Below are 18,062 nucleotides of genomic sequence, written 5' to 3' on the forward strand. Positions count from 1 at the left end.
ACAGAAAAAGGAGACCACACTCTTATAATAACAAATCCACTCTTAAAATAATAGCATTAATCTATTCATGAGAATTAAGTCCTCATAAACTTAATTGTTTCTTAAAAGTCCCACCACTTAATACCAGCTCGATAGCAACTATATTTCAACATGAGTTTCAGAGGGGACATTCAAACCATAACAGATGCCTTGTTATCCAAAAGTGTCTATCCATCAAACTGATGTAAAAAATGTCTGATATGTTCAAATGTAAGGGAGACTCAAAGCAGGACTAACAAGTCTGCAGTGAAGGACAGGCTTTCTTGGAATGAATTCTAAACAAGCCATAGTTTCTATAAGAAGCTAAAGACTCTGACTTCTTAGAGTCTGACTTGATTTTAGTATGACAATTTAAAGCAACTTAACTGCATAGTCCTGGCTCAGAATGTGCCTTAGGGGCCAAATACTTCCCAGGCTTGGATTCTCCTGTCACCTTCACCAACTTTCTCTAGCTATGCCTAGCAGCACTTGTCATTCAAACTAATGATAAATTGGACTTAATATTTGAAAGACCAAAAGAACTTCAAATTTTTCCTGTTAAAGGCTAAAATAAAGATCTGAAACTAAGGTTACGTTATTATTTCATTACATGAAATTAAGTGGAGATCTAAATATCACTATAAAATCTTTCTAAATGTAAATTTTAATCCAGTTTTCAAGGAGAATCTGAGATTCTCTTGAGGAACTAGGATTTTATGAATATAAATCTTTGATGTGCCATGTGGCAAGGGTTCCGACTTTTGTAAACAGAAAGCCTAGGAGAATATGATACGAAATACCATGATCTTTATCCATGGCTTTAGTATTCTTTTTTTTTTTTGTATTTAACTTACAAACATAGCATCGCAGGGGTATGCCTTTAAAATTTTGACATTCTGCTTTGAGATTAAACTTACTGATGAAAATAAGAAAAGTAACCCTTTCCTCCTGTAAAATCCACATTTTAAAAAAATTGAGGTAAATAAATGATGACTGTTTGTTATATCAATTGTGCGTATTGTGGCATTTCACATGATGTTTGGCTTTTTCTCATCTGTAATTTAGTTTGACATCCAGGAGTGAATATCTGAAGCATGACTAGTTATAATTTTCCAGCTCTTAATAGTAGTATAATTTAAGTATTTGTAGGCATTGTGAATTTAATTGATGTATAAACAATATGCTTGTGGATGATAAACATATACTCATTTCCATATCAAAAATTGAAAGCAAGAAGCTTTCTGTATTGTAAGTCTTTTGACAGACCTTTTTCAATGACTTAATTCAGACGAGCATTTATCTTAGCCTTAAGAAAGATCCAAGTGCTAAATGATATGTTGAAAACTGGAAAGAAGAAAAAAATCAAATAATTTAGAAGGCAAAAAATAGAGAAATGATGGAGAGTTGGAAGGTGTAGAAACACATATAAGATAAACTATATACAAAATAAATTGTTATTTTGGAGGGGGAATGGGTGATCCTACAGCATCTTTCTGCCTCTTTTCCTACCCCATGAAGTGATTAAGAGCTTCTGTGGCCTGAACCAGGCCTGAGTTCAGTCATTTGTCATCTAACAGGTTCAGGTCCTTGGTACACGTGGATCTTCTCTTAGGCACAGTTTCTTGTTATGTAAAGTGGAGACAAGCCTCTCTGACTTCTCTCTTTCTCTTACTCATCAACAACAAATTTGCTAGGAAATCCTTGTCAGGAAATCCTATTAGCTCTACTTACAAAATATCTAATGGTTAATTTTATATATCACCTTGACTAGGCCATGTAGTGTCCAGATATTTGATTAAACATTATTTCTAGGTGTGTCTGTGAGGTTGTTTCTGGATAAGATTAACATTTGAATCAGTAGACTGAGTAAAGCATATTCCCTCCCAAATGCAAGTGGGACTCATACAATTCATTGACTGTCTGAATAGAATAAAAAGCTAAATAAGAAAAATTTCTTTTTCCCTGTCTAACTGTCTTTGAACTAGTACATTAGTCTTCTACTTTTAGACTCAAACTTGGACTGGAACTTCACCATCTGTTCTCCTGGTTCTCAGGCCCTTAGACTTGGACTCCAACTATACGATCAACTTTTCTGGGTCATCAGCTTGCTAACTACAGATTGTAGACTTGCAGTCTCCATAATCACATGAACCAATTCCTTATGGTAAGTCTTCCCCCTTTCCCTGTCACTCTCTCCCTCTCTTGATAGATAGATAGATAGATAAATAGATAGATAGATAGAAAATCTCCTGTTGAGTCTATTTCACTGGAGAACAAAGATTAATGTAAAATATATCCATGTTGGCTCAAGGCCCCGCTCTCCTTTGACTGAATACTAAAATACGCTTCTCCTATGCCTCCTGTTTTCAATCTTGCTCCCTATGGTCTTTGTTCTCAATACAGCTCCACAGTGAACCTTTCTAAATGTAAGTCAGATTTTTTTTTTTTTTTGTAGAGACAGAGTCTCACTTTATGGCCCTCGGTAGAGTGCCGTGGCCTATAAGTCAGATTTTGAATTTTAACAGATATCCTTCCTCTCCTCTAAACCCTCTATTGACACCGTTTCTCATTCAGGGCAAAAGCCAAGTTCCTCGCAAAGGCTTTCAGGGCTGTACTTGATCCATTTCCAGGGACCAGACTCTCAGGGCATGCTCTAGCTGCTTTAATCTTTTTCACTGTTCCTCAAGTCCAGTATGCAAGCCCTTGCCTTAGAAAGACTCTTCCTTCAGATATATCAAGATTTTACTTAAATATGAACTTCTTAATGAGGCCTATATTTCTATTATTATTTAAATTTGTTTTATTTGAAATAATAATCACACATATTTCTGAGGTATGTAACAATGTTTGGTCCATATAGTGTATAGTGATCAGATCAGGGTAATTAGCATATTTTAAATTGCAGCCCCTCTCTTCCAGCTGTACTCACTGTCCCTCTTTTCTAGTTCTATTTTTTTCCTCCATAGCACTCCATCCTCTAAGATACTCCACAAGTTATCTATTATAACTTCTCTCCCCTTTTAGGATACAAACTTAACAGAGGCAGGGATTTTGTTCCATTATGTTCACTGATGTGTATCAAGCTCCTGAAATAGCACACTGAACCTAGTATGTGTTCAATAAACATTTGCTGAATGAATGAATGATAATGATAAGTACTTATGCCATAGTGTTGTTTTGAATTTTAAATTCAATAGTTTAATCATGCTACTGTATTCTTGCTTAAACATGTTTAAATTTTCCTCTTTGGGAAATGTCACCAGTCCTCCCTATATTCTCAACTGTCAAAGAAAGAAAACATGAAAAGACCTTGTGTAACAATAGTTTTTAAAAGACTAAAATGGGTTATATATTCAGCTTTCATTAGTATGCTTGCTTGCTGTGGTTCGTAGCTTCATTAGATGCATTTTAGCTAATCCTTTTGCAGAGCCTACTGCCAGCAGAACATCCTGAGAGATTAAGCCTCCTTGGAAACACTAAGCACGCGCACGCACGCGCATACACACACGGTTAGGAACAATAGCCAGTTTTAAAATGAAGTGAGTGAAAGAGGATCAGCAATAGCACTAATAGGTGACAAAATCTATTGTGATCTAAGTGTTCCCTTCTCAGTTAACACACAAACAGCTTAGGTAACTGCAAGATGTTTATAAAAAGCATTAATATCTGGCACTGTGGTGAAAGACACATTAGATGATGTGTGAAAGACCCAAAATTCAGCACTTCTTTTTTTTTTTTTTCAGAGACAGTCTCAAGCTGTCCCCCTGGGTAGAGTGCCGTGGTGTTATAGCTCGTAGCAACCTCCAACTCTTGGGCTCAAGCGATCCTCTTGCCTCAGTTTTTCTATTTTTAGGAGAGACGGGGGTCTTGCTTTTGCTTAGGCTGGTCTCAAACTCGTGAGTTCAAGCTGTCACCCACCTTGGCCTCCCAGAGTGCTAGGATTACAGGTGTGAGCCACTGGGCCCAACCTCAGCACTTATTCTTAATAAATATTAGTTGATTCTGAATATGAAAACCAGATATATTGCACTTTCTCATCTGGTATCAAAAAGCTTTCATATTTTAAAATCTAATTTCTTTGACTGTAACAACACACTTTTTAGATTAAATTCGTCTCTTCGGAAGGTTTTCCTCCTGAGCAGGTGAGTACATGTTATTTTGTATATGCCCATGTGCTGTCTTTCTCATCTGTAAGGCAGTCTTCTGTGATTTTGGTTACTCCACACAAAATGAAACAACTGAATGTTTACACTGGAAGGCATAGTCTCAGCACTCATGCAGTCATCATATTGGTGTAGACTCCTTCATAAAACACCCACAGTTTCATGAGGGGTCTACAACAACGAAACATTGAAATGACCCACTGGTCAGTCTTTCCTATCTCCTACCAACCCTTTCATTGAGTTTTAGGCCATGATCGTCCTTCTCCAAGAAGCTTTCAAAGTGTCCATAAGATCATTTTCTTAAAATGATTACGATGTGTGTATGTATCTGTGCATATGTGTGTGTATATATGTATGCATGCATGCACATAGACATATATGTATGTGGACACATGTGTATATATGTGTATACATATATGTATGCATGTAGCACGTGTTTGTATACAAAAATTAGAAGATTAAAGTATTTGACTAAAGTATGCTCAAGGATATTTGTATACAAATATATTTATAGTTCTATGACCATAGAAAATTGTAACACATGGATCAAAATTGTTTCTAAACTGCCAACCCTTGTGTCTATTCCTTTTTAACAATCATTTTTGTTTCTTATAGGTTACATTTTAATGACCTTTTAAAATTCTTTTAACATGCTGGTGTAGTTTGTTGCTTGGGAACTTTTTCACATTTGCAAATTGATGATTGATTTGACTCTAGGGCACTGAGGTCCAAAGTTTTGTTTTAATGAAGACTCCTTCTAACAATATGATAATTTAAAGTCTATCATCATTACTTGTAAACTCTACAAAAGAGGTTGTCATAACAACCAGAGCTTAGTGGCTCAGTGTTCTAGATTTTTAGATTTAATTTATATATCGAAATAATAGGATCTCTTTGCTTTGCTTTAAACCACATCTAAAATAAATATCTACCTTGAGCATTAAAGAGGAGTGCTTAATAAGTTTTTCATAAATAAATATACAAATATCTATGCAATCCATCTCTCTTCCCCCCACTCAGTGTGTGCCTGTGTGTGCATTTAGAATATATACTTTACATATACATATCTATTGAGCTCAAATTTCTGCCCATCACTCAAGACCTGGACCCCAAAATATTTTTTCAGACATACTAAATTTCCAGCCCTCCCACCCCTATCCCATGTTCACATTGCTCTTTTTTGAACCTCTTTTCCAGAAATTATTGTATCTTGATTTGTACTCAATTTATGTGTGTAAGCATCCAGTTTTTCCTTGGTTTCTATACTCCTGAAAGGTAGGGAATACTTACTTCTCTTAGTGTTTCCCTGAAAGGCCATTGTAGTATCTTAAACCAGCAGTTAAGTAGATACTGAGTGAAATAAATATATGCATGTCATTGTCAAACAGCTCCTTGGGCAGGGCACGTAGACTTTGGGCTGACAGTTACTGCTTTGATGGAGTACTGACATTCGATGTACATATGCGAGTGGGGCTGCCTTCAACTTTAGACTTTAGCATTCATCTTATTAAATATTAAAATAAGCTCTCTGTAGAGTACTGCCTCTTACTGTCATTTGATTAACTGCACTATAAAGTTATTTTATAATGCCAGAGAAGGTACGAAGTATTCAAGACATCAAAAGACTTTACCACAGGTCTCAGAATGTAGAGGCATTTAGATTTTAAGACCAGAATTAACTGTACAGATATTCAAGATACTTTCACATTGGCTGGCCCCCGAGTGATCTTCTACTCCTTATTTTTTCTGAGTCACTATATAAAGATCTAGTTTTTGTATTTTGCACATGCACAATATAATAGAATTGCTAAAGTATCAGATAGGACAGACTCATTCTGAAAGAGGAAAGTAAGGGCAAAACATCATTTTCTTTCACTTTGATTTTCAAATATCTGTTGAAGTGAGTAATGTTCTAACCCTGATTGGACCCTCATTTCCCCATTCTCAGGTTACTTCCTGATGGTTCTTTTCCCCAGTTTCTCTTCTTACTCACCTGTCAGGCTGCTAGTTCCAGATATAATATTGCTCTTATCATCCATGTGCTTGAAGTTTTCTGCTTTTCTTTTGTATTACTTCTAGCTGTTTTATGCCTTTCCTTCAGTTCATTTATTAAATAAAATGTGAATGAATCAATCATTAGGTATTTTGTACTTTCAAAGATTGTTTTGTCATGTATTTATTTTCCCATTTGTCAACTCTTGTCTCCCATCTCCTGCCCACCATTCTCCTGTTCAAAGTTTTGAATTTCTAATTCAAGGTGTTTTTTCTTTCCTAAAAATCTTTCTTTCCTGCAAATCTTTGTTTAAAGTTATTTAATTTAGATTGGATTGGTTACATATTTTTTGGGGGTTCAGGATAGTATTAATTGGGGGCAGAATTTTCATCACTTGAAATGAAATGTTACATAATTTCTATTTTCTTCTTATGGTAACTTCACACAATTATGTCATATATTTGCTTTATTTCTTTTTCCTGTACTGATAATAGTTATTATTAAACTGTATTTGGGAATTTGAGGAAGATGACTAGGTTTCTTAGTTCAAAGGCACTTTCTTCTTGGTTAAATGTTGCACTTGTTTTGATGAGAAAGCTTGGGTGTTGTCTTCTGACCTCAGTGACCTTCTTTCCATTTTTACGGGGACATTCATTTCTCTCTCTTGCTTTTCTCCTCCTCCTTTTGCCACCAAGCCTCCGAGGACACCATCTCCCTCACCTTTGCATGTACTTGGAAGTGGAGTGGTGCCATTCTGAAACTCTTGCCTTGGGCTCTGTTCATTTTCAGATGCCTTTCTTTCAATTTCCCTGTAGTCACTGCTTGGATCTACAAGAGCTCAAGCTGATTCTCCGTATTTTCTTATTCTCGTCAGTGATCTTCAACCAGTGTGCCATGAGAGGATCTTAGGTGTGTCACAAAAATTTTTAAAGAACATTATTTTCTAAAGAAGTTCAAAGTACAGTAAATACACATATTTCTTCACTCTTTCCTTTTTTTGGATCAACACAATTTAAGTGTGCTGCAGAAGTTTATAGGTTCAAATGTGCAAATGTCTATATACAATAACTAAGAAAATGCCACGAAGGCTACATTGAACAGTTTGATGAGAATATTTCAGATTGTATATGAAACCAGCACATTGTACCCCTTGATTGCACTAATGTACACAGCTATGATTTAACAATAAAAAAAAAATGGTTGAAAAACCTGCTGTAGCAGAAGGAATTGGGTGACTGGTGCACTGCCTTTTAAAGCTTCCCATGTAGAAGTAATACACATCACTTCTGGTCATTTTTTCATTGCCACAGCAAAAGAGATAGAATTTGATCCTGCCACGTATTCAGAAGTAGAACTGTCATCTTTATGCAAAGCCTTAATGACTACTATACCAGGTTAGAGAAGGAGCCAGATCGCACTCTCATTTTCAAATGTTTAAGAACTCTCTCCAAAATTAATTATAAATTAAATTTTATACTCACTAAATAATAATGTAGATTTGTAGAAAGTGATTATTTTCCTTCTGGTCTATAAAATTACAATAGCTGTGAGAGCAAATATCATTTAATAATACAGTTTTTATTTAAACTGTGGGTAAAGTATAAATCCTTAAAAAAAACAACCCTCTTATTACCATTAAGGATTTAATCTTCCATTCAGACAGAGAAGTAGCATAAGCAATGTTTCTCGTCTATTCTATAATCGGCATATTGTTAAGTTAGACTAAGCTACTGTCTTTTATTTACTGGATACACTAAAATGAAGGCTTATCACATTTTTTGGTACTGGGGCCATCTTCTCAGTATCTAGAATAGTTGCAGCAGAAACTTTTTCTTGCATACCCAACAGCCACTTTTCCTTCTTTTTCTGATAGAATCCTGATACACTGCAGCATCCACTCTGCCCACATAAAGACCTGTGAGAAAATCCTAATTGGTCAAATCTGACAACTATCATACCATTCCTCTTGCTAGTGTTATGTTTTAAAGGTGAATTTATTATTCTTTTGGCCAATGATTGGTGAAGGACAGTCTGAAGGAAAACTTTCTTCACTCTTAAAAAATACTTGAGACAGTATTTTCTAGCTAGACATTAGTGAAGTCTGTGCCTGAAACTATAGCAGCCAATTTATGACAATAAAAGAAACAGCTTAGGAAAAACAGGCTGAGGAATGGAAAGCCCTTAAATTTCTGAGCTCTCCTCTGTTACAGAAGATTAACAAAAAAAAGTTCTCTTATTCTTTAAGCCAGTGCTTCTCAAAATGCTGCTTTGAAACAAGAGCTATTGCCAGAATGTAAATCAACACACACACTCCGTCTATGGAGAAAGGCTGTCTGCAAAGAAAAATACCAGATGAACTCAACAGCACGTGTGGTCAATGACATTGCGGAATTACGTTTCAGGGCAAACTCCTAGTCACATTGTTTTCACAATTGGGTAATTTAAATACGTTTACATGTGGTTGGAGAATACAACTCAGCTAATTAACAAAAATTCATTCCTACTTATTCATCATTGAAACGTCTTGGTGTACAGGAGGCTGAAAATTTGTTTATGTAATTTTGTCATTTTGGCTTCCATAATCCTTTCAACAAATGTTAATTGACCACTCACTGAAGTACAGATGCAGGATACATGAATAAATAAAAGCCTCTGGTCACACAAAGTTTACAAGCCAATAGGCATATAGGTAAGGAAATTATTACAGTATATGCATAAGTAATTACAAGGCTGTTTAATAGGGTGCTGCAGACTTGTGTAGTGTTAGGGACAAGCGGAGAAATAAGTCAAGGTCGACTTTTCAGAAAAGCTGGTGCTTGAGCTAGACTCCATGGTGGTACATAATACTCATGCTGCCACGTGGCTGAAACTGTGGGGAAGTGACTAAATGCCTGGATAAGGCGCTGGAGTTTTACCCTAAAGGTGACAGTTTATTATATTACCATACTCGCACTTTAGTACCATCACTCCGGCATCACTTTTGGAGATGTTAAGGCTGATGTATCTGCTGGACAAACACTTGGAACAGTTCAGGTGACTGGAAATACCAATCCCTAACTACTGCAGAATGGCCTGTTCACTCAATGCTGGTTAGGTTTCTCCATCTCACTGTGTACTTAAACTAAGCCTTCCACACCAGAAGACTAAAGAAATTTGCCTAAATTTAGGCATATTTTCCTTCTTAATCTTTACAAGATTAAGTTAAAAGGAAGTAAGGTACCACCCTTGAAATTGAGGAGTGTCAGCCTGGTTTTGAACTCAAGCATGAGTTCTGGAGGCCAGTCTCACCTTCTATCATACTCAGTAGCAAAACATGGGACACTTTGCTTTCTTTCAGTGTGGCCAGAGCATAATTATAGAAGCAATGAGAGTGGCTTCTTTTAACAAATCCTGGGTTCTAAACCCCTGTTCAGATATTCTGCTGAGTCAGGAAAGCATCTGTGCAAGGTACAAATTTGAATGGGCCTTGTTTGGTTTCACATAGGTACGTGTGGGTCCATCCAGTGTAATTTTTTTTTTCAAGAGAGTCTGCATATTGGGGGAAACCTTGTGGTTTTAAGTGTCAGCCTGAATTTGTAAAACCTAGTTTAGGTGTAAAATCCGTCATTTTTTTCCTGTGGTGGTTTTTAAACTTTTTAACTAGTCACCTGCCTACGTGAAACTTACAGCTCATTTCGTACCAACTTGGCTAGAACATGGTGGGTGTCCAAACATTTGGTCCAACAGTATTTTAGTTTTTTGAATGATACATTACCCTCTAAATTCACTTTTATGTGTGAGCCTTATTCAATCAGTTGATGGCCTAATGGAACAAAGACTGACCCTCAAGGAGAAATTATGCCAGTAAACTGCATTTGGATATTTTTTCTGGGTCTCCAGCTTGTTAGCATACTCACATTTGGGCTTACACTCTCACAATTGCATGAGACAATTCTTAAACTCCTCTTCATCTGCCCCCTTCTTGACCTGTCTCTCTGGAGAACCCTACAACAGAAACTAGGCAGTTGTCTGGTCTCTTCTGCTCACAACATACTAAAGCGGTCGGAAGTCGTTTTATGGGCATAAGACAAGCAGGGCAAGTTTCTTTAACATATGTATATCCTTCAAACATTTTTTTTTACCTAGACCTGGCTACCCATTACTGTTACTTTTGATTCCTAATGTATTTTAAACCAGAAAAAAGAACTGTAATCATTTAGGATTTATCAGAAAATGTTTTTACAGCTCACTAGACCTCAAAACAATAAGCACTATCTCCACTGCCAAAAACTAGAAATTTACTCCTGTTCTCTGAAGATGAAAAAGCTTGATGTTTCATAGAAAAAAAACACAGGATGACACCAAATTCATCACGGGACAATCAAAAAAAAGGATGGCACGAAAGTGCAGGGAATATCTAGGAAAAGTCTTACAAACTAAGGTGCATCCATAGTAGTTGCTAGGTGGCCGCTGAAGATTCTAAAGATAGGACCTAGCAATATAAACAGAGAGAAAAAAATCAAAATTTAAGTTCCAGCAAATTGGTTTTATAGGAAGCCATACAGGAAATTTAATGTTATGGTGAGTAGTGACATAGGCAGCTATTTAGTCTCATGTAAGCATGTAGAACTACCCAGAGCAATTTTTCAACCATCTAGAAATACTTTTACGTGAATATTCTTGTTTTTTAATGTTGGTTTACAATATAGCACCTCTCACTAGAAAAACTAGAGACTAAACAAACCACCAGTTTGCAATCTGTTTTACAGTATTCTTCCAACACCAGCAGTATTTCAGTAGTGACCAAGGTGAAACGAAAATATTCAGTAGCTAATTACTGCCCTGTTTTACATGATGTCCTAGGAATTAAGTCATTGTATTTTAAACAGTAAGCAGTACTTCACTATTTTGATTCACAGATACAATTATGAATCAGTGTCATTTTTTAACCTCATTTCTAGGAGGGTATACTACAGTCAAAATTCCAAAATACACTGGGAATATTTCCTACATTATATGTTACATGCCATTATATTCTATTTCGAATATTCTTTTTCTGGTCTAAATAAGACTAATACTGGTCACCAATATTTACTGAAGTAAAAATGTCAGTTTCAGGTAATAGGACTAGAAGAAAAAACAGAAACTCTTAAATACCTGATTAACCAGAACTTCAACCTGTACACACTACTGGTTTTCTTCAAAATCAATTAATCAGTCATGGAAAAAACAAGTTTACACTGTCAAAAGAAAAGGGGATGTCTAAAAGTATATAAACAAAAAAAAATGGCAATAAAAGTCCAACAAAGTTCTGACCTAGAAATCTAAACTTACCATGAAAGAAGGTAAATCACACACAGTTCTTAAGACAATGATAATGGAATATTCCCCAAATGATAAAGTAAACACTCAACTGTCACGCTTATTTCAGAAAAGAGACATTAAGCAGTCACTTCTTAAGTTTATTTACAAACTCAAATAGTATGCTATTGAGTTCAAGAGTTTGATCCATTTTTCAAATAGAATACACCTTTTAAATGCTCTTCATATCTGCAAAATAAAAAACAAAAATTAATGGCATTAAAAAACACCCATTCATGTAACAGGAATCATGCAGTTTCATTAAAATACTATCACTGTGACAGGTACATCAGAAAGCGTTTACAGTATCATGACTTTATTCATACTGATTTGCTTCATCATATGCACCAAAGCCTTTCTGTAATAATGGCTTGGATACGTAGTTCCTTTTCTTAACTATAAGAAGTAGTCTTTCCTTTCTAAGGTGTATTTTGGAATTTATTCCAATCATTCAACAGGGTGTCCTATTACTTTGAGAAACCCTGATCACAAACAAACTAAATAAATCTTTTATTCACACACCAGAAATTTGCAAACCTCCCAATACACAAGATTCCCCTGGGCACAGACTAACATATTCTCTTAACACAGTGTTTCTCTACCTTCACACTACTGGAATTTTGCCCTCCAGATGAAATAAAGAACAAAAAAAATGTCTCCAGATATTGCCAAATCCCTCACGGTGGAGCAAAAATCATACGTATCTGAGAATCACTGCTTAATCAGAAAAGTATCTTCAAAGGTTTTGGGTCTCCCAAGATGGCTGTGTTGGTCACACACAGATTTACACCAGTACAAACATTTGAGACTGATTTATCAAGGAACATTGTAAGGATTTTATCTTCTGGGGTTTTTACAACTTAAATCAATATTGTTAGCCTAGATTATACAAACTGGAAGGGAGCACAGTAATCACTTTAAGACAAATTGAAAAATTTATAGTGTTTTAAAGGACATGTTCTAAACCAGTGTTATTTTAGCAAGTGTTTATGACAGAATAATAATCAGTTTATTATAATGTTCCCTGGTTAAAAATCGAGGGCTCTGGACCAAGACCACCTGGGTAAGAATCCTGGCCATCATCTCTACCTATGGGATCTTGGATAACTTAACATCTTTAAGTCTCAGAGCCTATGCACAACAATGCATTTGCGGAAGCACATGTGTTTTTCAGGGAAGATTACAGATCCATTAATTACCTGTTAAATGGATGAATGAAAACATCTTTACTTCTTGAGCAGTTGGTGTCTTACTATAAAAAAAGGTGCAGCAAATCCAGATCCAAAGTACAAAGTCATCATAACTAGTAACCGCCACTTATTTTCCACCGAAAATGGCAAATTCTGTTGGAAAAACAAGTAACAAAAATAGAAATTCAAATCATTTGTTTTATAGGGCAAAAAAAGGGGCAAGTACATAAGGGATGCTAAATGTGTATGTACTCCACACAATCATCTACCTTTTTAAACATTATCTTTCAAACTCATGGACCTTTAACATACATAACACTAGAAGGTAACAAATAACTGGATTTACTGAACACTACTCAATAGTTCTAAGGACTCAAGAAAAAATTAGTGATAAGCTTTCTATTTTAGGACAAAAGTACTCTCCAGTCATTTTAGAAGCAAAACCCGCTGTTCTAGGTTATCAGTTATTATAAACCAGCCACCCAGTAAGGAAGATATAAGATGATGACGTTTCATCACTGAGCAGCCATACCCTGCCCTTTACGATTAGGCCTCGTTTAACCTTCAAAGGTTGTCAGAACTGAACTATCTGACTTAAGTTATTTTCACCTGAGGTCAAACCCGATCTTAACCGAGAACTTTTAACTTAGTCGACTAGTTAGAAAAGGCTTGATCCCCAACCACAGACTCTCCTTTCCTCACTACTGTCCAATGACCTTCATTCGGGGTCCGACGACCTCCAGATTGGGTTCACGCCACCGCACCTGAAGCCCTGGTCTCGGTGACCATTCAGAGGGTTTGTTTTCCTCTCTCTCGTTTTGTTTGTCTGTTTGCAATTGCGGGAAGGGGACGGTGGAGGCCTGTGTAGGCTCCCAGCTACCTGTCCAGTCCTGGTTGGGGCTATGCGCGCTGGGGTCCCCAGCTTTTCCCCTAGACCCTGGGGTAAGCAGAAGGTCTGCGTTTCAGCCCCAATTCCCGACCTGTCACCTCCGTCTTCACAGTACGTGAGCGCCTTTGCCGGTGACCGAGTCGCTGCCACGTCCTCCGCACCCCCCCCACCCCCCCGAAGCCAAGCCCCTTACACACTCACCTTCCCGGGGCCCTCCTCGTAGTGGCTCCTACGGACCACAGAGGTTGTGAACCTCCGCACGCTCTGTGCCAACATGGCGCCTCTGGAGAGCTCTGCGAAAGGCCAGAGACCCAAGGCGGAAGAAATGGCGGCAATACAGCGAGACCTTTTTTCACGACCTTGTTCCCAAGCGCGCAAGGACCGAAAGGGGAGATGGGAAAAGATTCTGGGCCTTCCGGAAATCAGACGAGGGGGCGGTCTCTGAGGATTGTGGGAGTTGTAGTTTCAAGCATGCTGGAGGTGTGTAGACCCTGAGGAATTGTGGGAAATGTAGTCTCGTTCCCTGTTCTGGGAGAACTGAACTAAATGGTTCTTAACCTTCCTAATGCGGCCACCCTTTAATACAGTTCCTCATGTTGTGGTGACTCCCAGGCATAGATTATTTTCGTTGCTACTTCACAACTGTAATTTTGCTACTGTTATGAATCATAATGTAAATGTCCGATTTGCAGGATAGGGGACCCACAGGTTGAGAACCGGTTTCTTTCCAGCAATGATTCTTGAAGACCTGAGTTATTTTCTTACTTTCAAGACTAGATTTGTGAAGCCTGTTACCAAAAAAAGATTTTATTGAATCAAGTCAGGCAATTTCACCTGCGTGATCTAGTCTATGTAACAAAAATAAAACCCTCCTCAGTCCTTTCTTGTGAATACAGTACATGTTAGGGGTCTGCCAATGCTGAGAGACATGTGCACTATGATCTTATTCAAGCAAACAAAGCACCAAACAACATGAAGCACAAAGAACTTCTGAGAGAAAAGGAGTCGGAGTGCTAAGGGAAGGATTACAGAAGGTACAAGGCATTCAATGGAATAGAAGGAGGAACAGAGGGCTAGTTAACCCCAATCCAGCAAAGTATGTCAAGTCTGGAGTGCAGAATAGAAAAGGAGCCTCTGACACCTAGAGCTAGTCTGGAGTAGGAACTGGTATTCTCCTGATGAATGTAATTTCACAAAGCTTCAACATTGCACAAGGACACTGACCAGGTTTGATCAATAAAAGAATATGATCACTGTATAATCATATCTGAACATAGATAAATCGTAAACATTGTCAAAGTCACAAAAATGACCACCTTACCTTGGTTGATACGAAGACTTTTACCAATTACAATCTTAGCCTTAGTCTAGTCTTTCTTTCTCTTAGTAAGATTTGGTAAGCCAAAATCATGGAAAACAAGCTCAAATCCTATATGTCCTTTCTAACATTTTATGAGAATCATCAGACACCATGATTCCTCCTGGTATAGGGTTTCCCTTTCTGCAGTGAATAAAGAACTCAGCATGTTCAATGATAAGTGTTCCCTTTGGATTTGACTACAAGGTATTGGGAGGAAACCAATGGTAAATGAGCCCAGGAAAGCAGTGTTAGGTTGACTGTGAAGGGTCCTGATAACCCAAGTGTTATGTTAATTAATCTGTGGGAGAGTGTATAAATATAGCAATATATAACAAGAGAAAACAATTCAAAAGAGCCTAAGTTTTGTTTTGAAAACTAGATATAGAATGTATGCTTTAGTGGTCCCCCCACACCCTTTTTTAGGTTTTAGCTTTTGAAAGAGAAAAACCATGCCCCTTCCAAAAGACTTTAAAAAATTACTGTTTTATTTCTGCAAACGGTTTCTGATGGAGTGGGAAATTATAACTGGTGCCTGCGCTGTAATATAGAGAGGTAATATGACATTCAGTTTTTTAAAAGTTCCACTCAGTGCCTTTACATAGTAAAAGATTCTGATTTAACTATAATTGGGAAACTTCTTCACATTACACAATTAATATTTCTGGATTCTATTTTTCAATTGAACGTAAGTTAATGCCATCTGTAGATTTGGTTCATTGCTGCTTCTAATTTATATTATTTGAGTTTCCTCTGTGTATCTGTCTTTGAGCTAACTCTCAAGGGATTCACGGGTCAGACATTCCAGACTATGACTTCAGAAATGTCAGACTCCTCATGGGCTCTGCAGAAAATTACACAGTGCTGTAAATTATGTTTTTTTTTTTCATTTTTTTATTGTTGGGGATTCATTGAGTGTACAATAAGCCAGGTTACACTGATTGCAATTGTTAGGTAAAGTCCCTCTTGCAATCATGTCTTGCCCCCATAAAGTGTGACACACACCAAGGCCCCACCCCCCTCCCTCCGTCCCTCTTTCTGCTTCCCCCCCATAACCTTAATTGTCATTAATTGTCCTCATATCAAAATTGAGTACATAGGATTCATGCTTCTCCTATGAATCTCCTTGTGATGCTTTACTAAGAATAATGTCTTCTACTTCCATCCAGGTTAATACGAAGGATGTAAAGTCTCCATTTTTTTAAAATGGCTGAATAGTATTCCATGGTATACATATACCACAGCTTGTTAATCCATTCCTGGGTTGGTGGGCATTTAGGCTGTTTCCACATTTTGGCGATTGTAAATTGAGCTGCAATAAAAGGTCTAGTACAAGTGTCCTTATGATAAAAGGATTTCTTTCCTTCTGGGTAGATGCCCAGTAATGGGATTACAGGATCAAATGGGAGGTCTAGCTTGAGTGCTTTGAGGTTTCTCCATACTTCCTTCCAGAAAGGTTGTACTAGTTTGCAGTCCCACCAGCAGTGTAAAAGTGTTCCCTTCTCTCCACATCCACGCCAGCATCTGCAGTTTTGAGATTTTGAGATGTGGACCATTCTCACTGGGGTTGGATGACATCTCAGGGTTGTTTTGATTTGCATTTCTCTAATATATAGAGATGATGAACATTTTTTCATGTGTTTGTTAGCCATTCGTCTGTCGTCTTTAGAGAAAGTTCTATTCATGTCTCTTGCCCATTGACATATGGGATTGTTGGCTTTTTTCATGTGGATTAATTTGAGTTCTCTATAGATCCTGGTTATCAAGCTTTTGTCTGATTGAAAATATGCAAATATCCTTTCCCATTGTGTAGGTTGTCTCTTTGCTTTGGTTATTGTCTCCTTAGCTGTACAGAAGCTTTTCAGTTTAATGAAGTCCCATTTGTTTGTTTTTGTTGTTGTTGCAATTGCCATGGCAGTCTTCTTCATGAAGTCTTTCCCCAGGCCAATATCTTCCAGTGTTTTTCCTATGCTTTCTTTGAGGATTTTTATTGTTTCATGCCTTAAATTTAAGTCCTTTATCCATCTTGAATCAATTTTTGTGAGTGGGGAAAGGTGTGGGTCCAGTTTCAGTCTTTTACATGTAGACATCCAGTTCTCCCCATACCATTTATTGAACAGGGACTCTTTCCCCCAAGGTATGTTCTTGTTTAGTTTATCGAAGATTGGGTGGTTGTAAGATGTTAGTTTCATTTCTTGGTTCTCAATTCGATTCCAAGTGTCTATGTCTCTGTTTTTGTGCCAGTACCATGCTGTCTTGAGCACTATGGCTTTGTAGTACAGACTAAAATCTGGTATGCTGATGCCCCCAGCTTTATTTTTATTACTAAGAACTGCCTTAGCTATACGGGGTTTTTTCTGGTTCCATACAAAGCGCAGAATCATTTTTTCCAAATCTTGAAAGCACGATGTTGGTATTTTGATAGGAATGGCATAGAATAGGTAGATTGCTTTGAGAAGTATAGACATTTTAACAATGTTGATTCTTCCCATCCATGAGCATGGTATGTTCTTCCATTTGTTAATATCCTCTGCTATTTCCTTTCTGAGGATTTCATAGTTTTCTTTATAGAGGTCCTTCACCTACTTCGTTAGGTATATCCCTAGGTATTTCATTTTCTTTGACACTATGGTGAAGGGAGTTGTGTCCTTAATTAGCTTCTCATTTTGACTCTTATTGGTATACACAAAGGCTACTGACTTGTGGACATTGATTTTATATCCTGAAACCTTACTGTATTTTTTGATGACTTCTAGGAGTCTTGTGGTTGAGTCTTTGGGGTTCTCTATGTACAAGATCATGTCGTCAGCAAAGAGGGAGAGTTTGACCTCCTCTGCTCCCATTTGGATTCCCTTTATTTCCTTGTCTTGCCTAATTGTATTGGCTAGAACTTCCAGCACTACGTTGAATAGTAAAGGTGACAGAGGACAACCTTGTCTGGTTCCAGTTCTAAGAGGAAAAGCTTTGAGTTTTACTCGCTTCAGTAAAATATTGGCTGTGGTTTGTCATAGATAGCTTCAATCAGTTTTAGAAATGTGCCACCTATGCCTATACTCTTCAGTGTTCTAATTAGAAAAGGATGCTGGATTTTATCAAATGCTTTTTCTGCATC

General features: G+C 37.2%; 1 protein-coding gene and 1 non-coding gene across 2 annotated transcripts; both read right to left on the reverse strand.

The window, feature by feature from the left end:
* Positions 1-11,601: 11,601 nt before the first annotated feature.
* LOC128583120 (cytochrome c oxidase subunit 7C, mitochondrial) lies at positions 11,602-13,988 on the reverse strand. The gene is made up of 3 exons (XM_053587033.1): positions 13,795-13,988; positions 12,714-12,857; positions 11,602-11,703 (listed from the first exon to the last, which is right to left on the reverse strand). The coding sequence occupies exons 1-2, from the start codon at positions 13,867-13,869 to the stop codon at positions 12,741-12,743; spliced, it is 192 nt and encodes a 63-aa protein (XP_053443008.1). The 5' UTR covers positions 13,870-13,988; the 3' UTR covers positions 11,602-11,703; positions 12,714-12,740.
* On the reverse strand, positions 11,800-11,862 carry LOC128593183 (small nucleolar RNA Z39). The gene has a single exon (XR_008382275.1). It is a non-coding gene; the product is annotated as a small nucleolar RNA Z39 (small nucleolar RNA).
* Positions 13,989-18,062: the final 4,074 nt, after the last annotated feature.

This window comes from Nycticebus coucang, chromosome 1 (genome assembly GCF_027406575.1).
Source record: "Nycticebus coucang isolate mNycCou1 chromosome 1, mNycCou1.pri, whole genome shotgun sequence".
Lineage (NCBI taxonomy): Eukaryota > Metazoa > Chordata > Mammalia > Primates > Lorisidae > Nycticebus > Nycticebus coucang.

Bases quoted from the DNA above. Each gene is read 5' to 3' on its own strand.
- LOC128583120 (XM_053587033.1), bottom strand. From the start codon at position 13,869: ATGTTGGCACAGAGCGTGCGGAGGTTCACAACCTCTGTGGTCCGTAGG. The intron at 12,858-13,794 runs GTGAGTGTGTAA...TTTTTCCAACAG, and splicing joins ACGAGGAGGGCCCCGGGAAG to AATTTGCCATTTTCGGTGGA.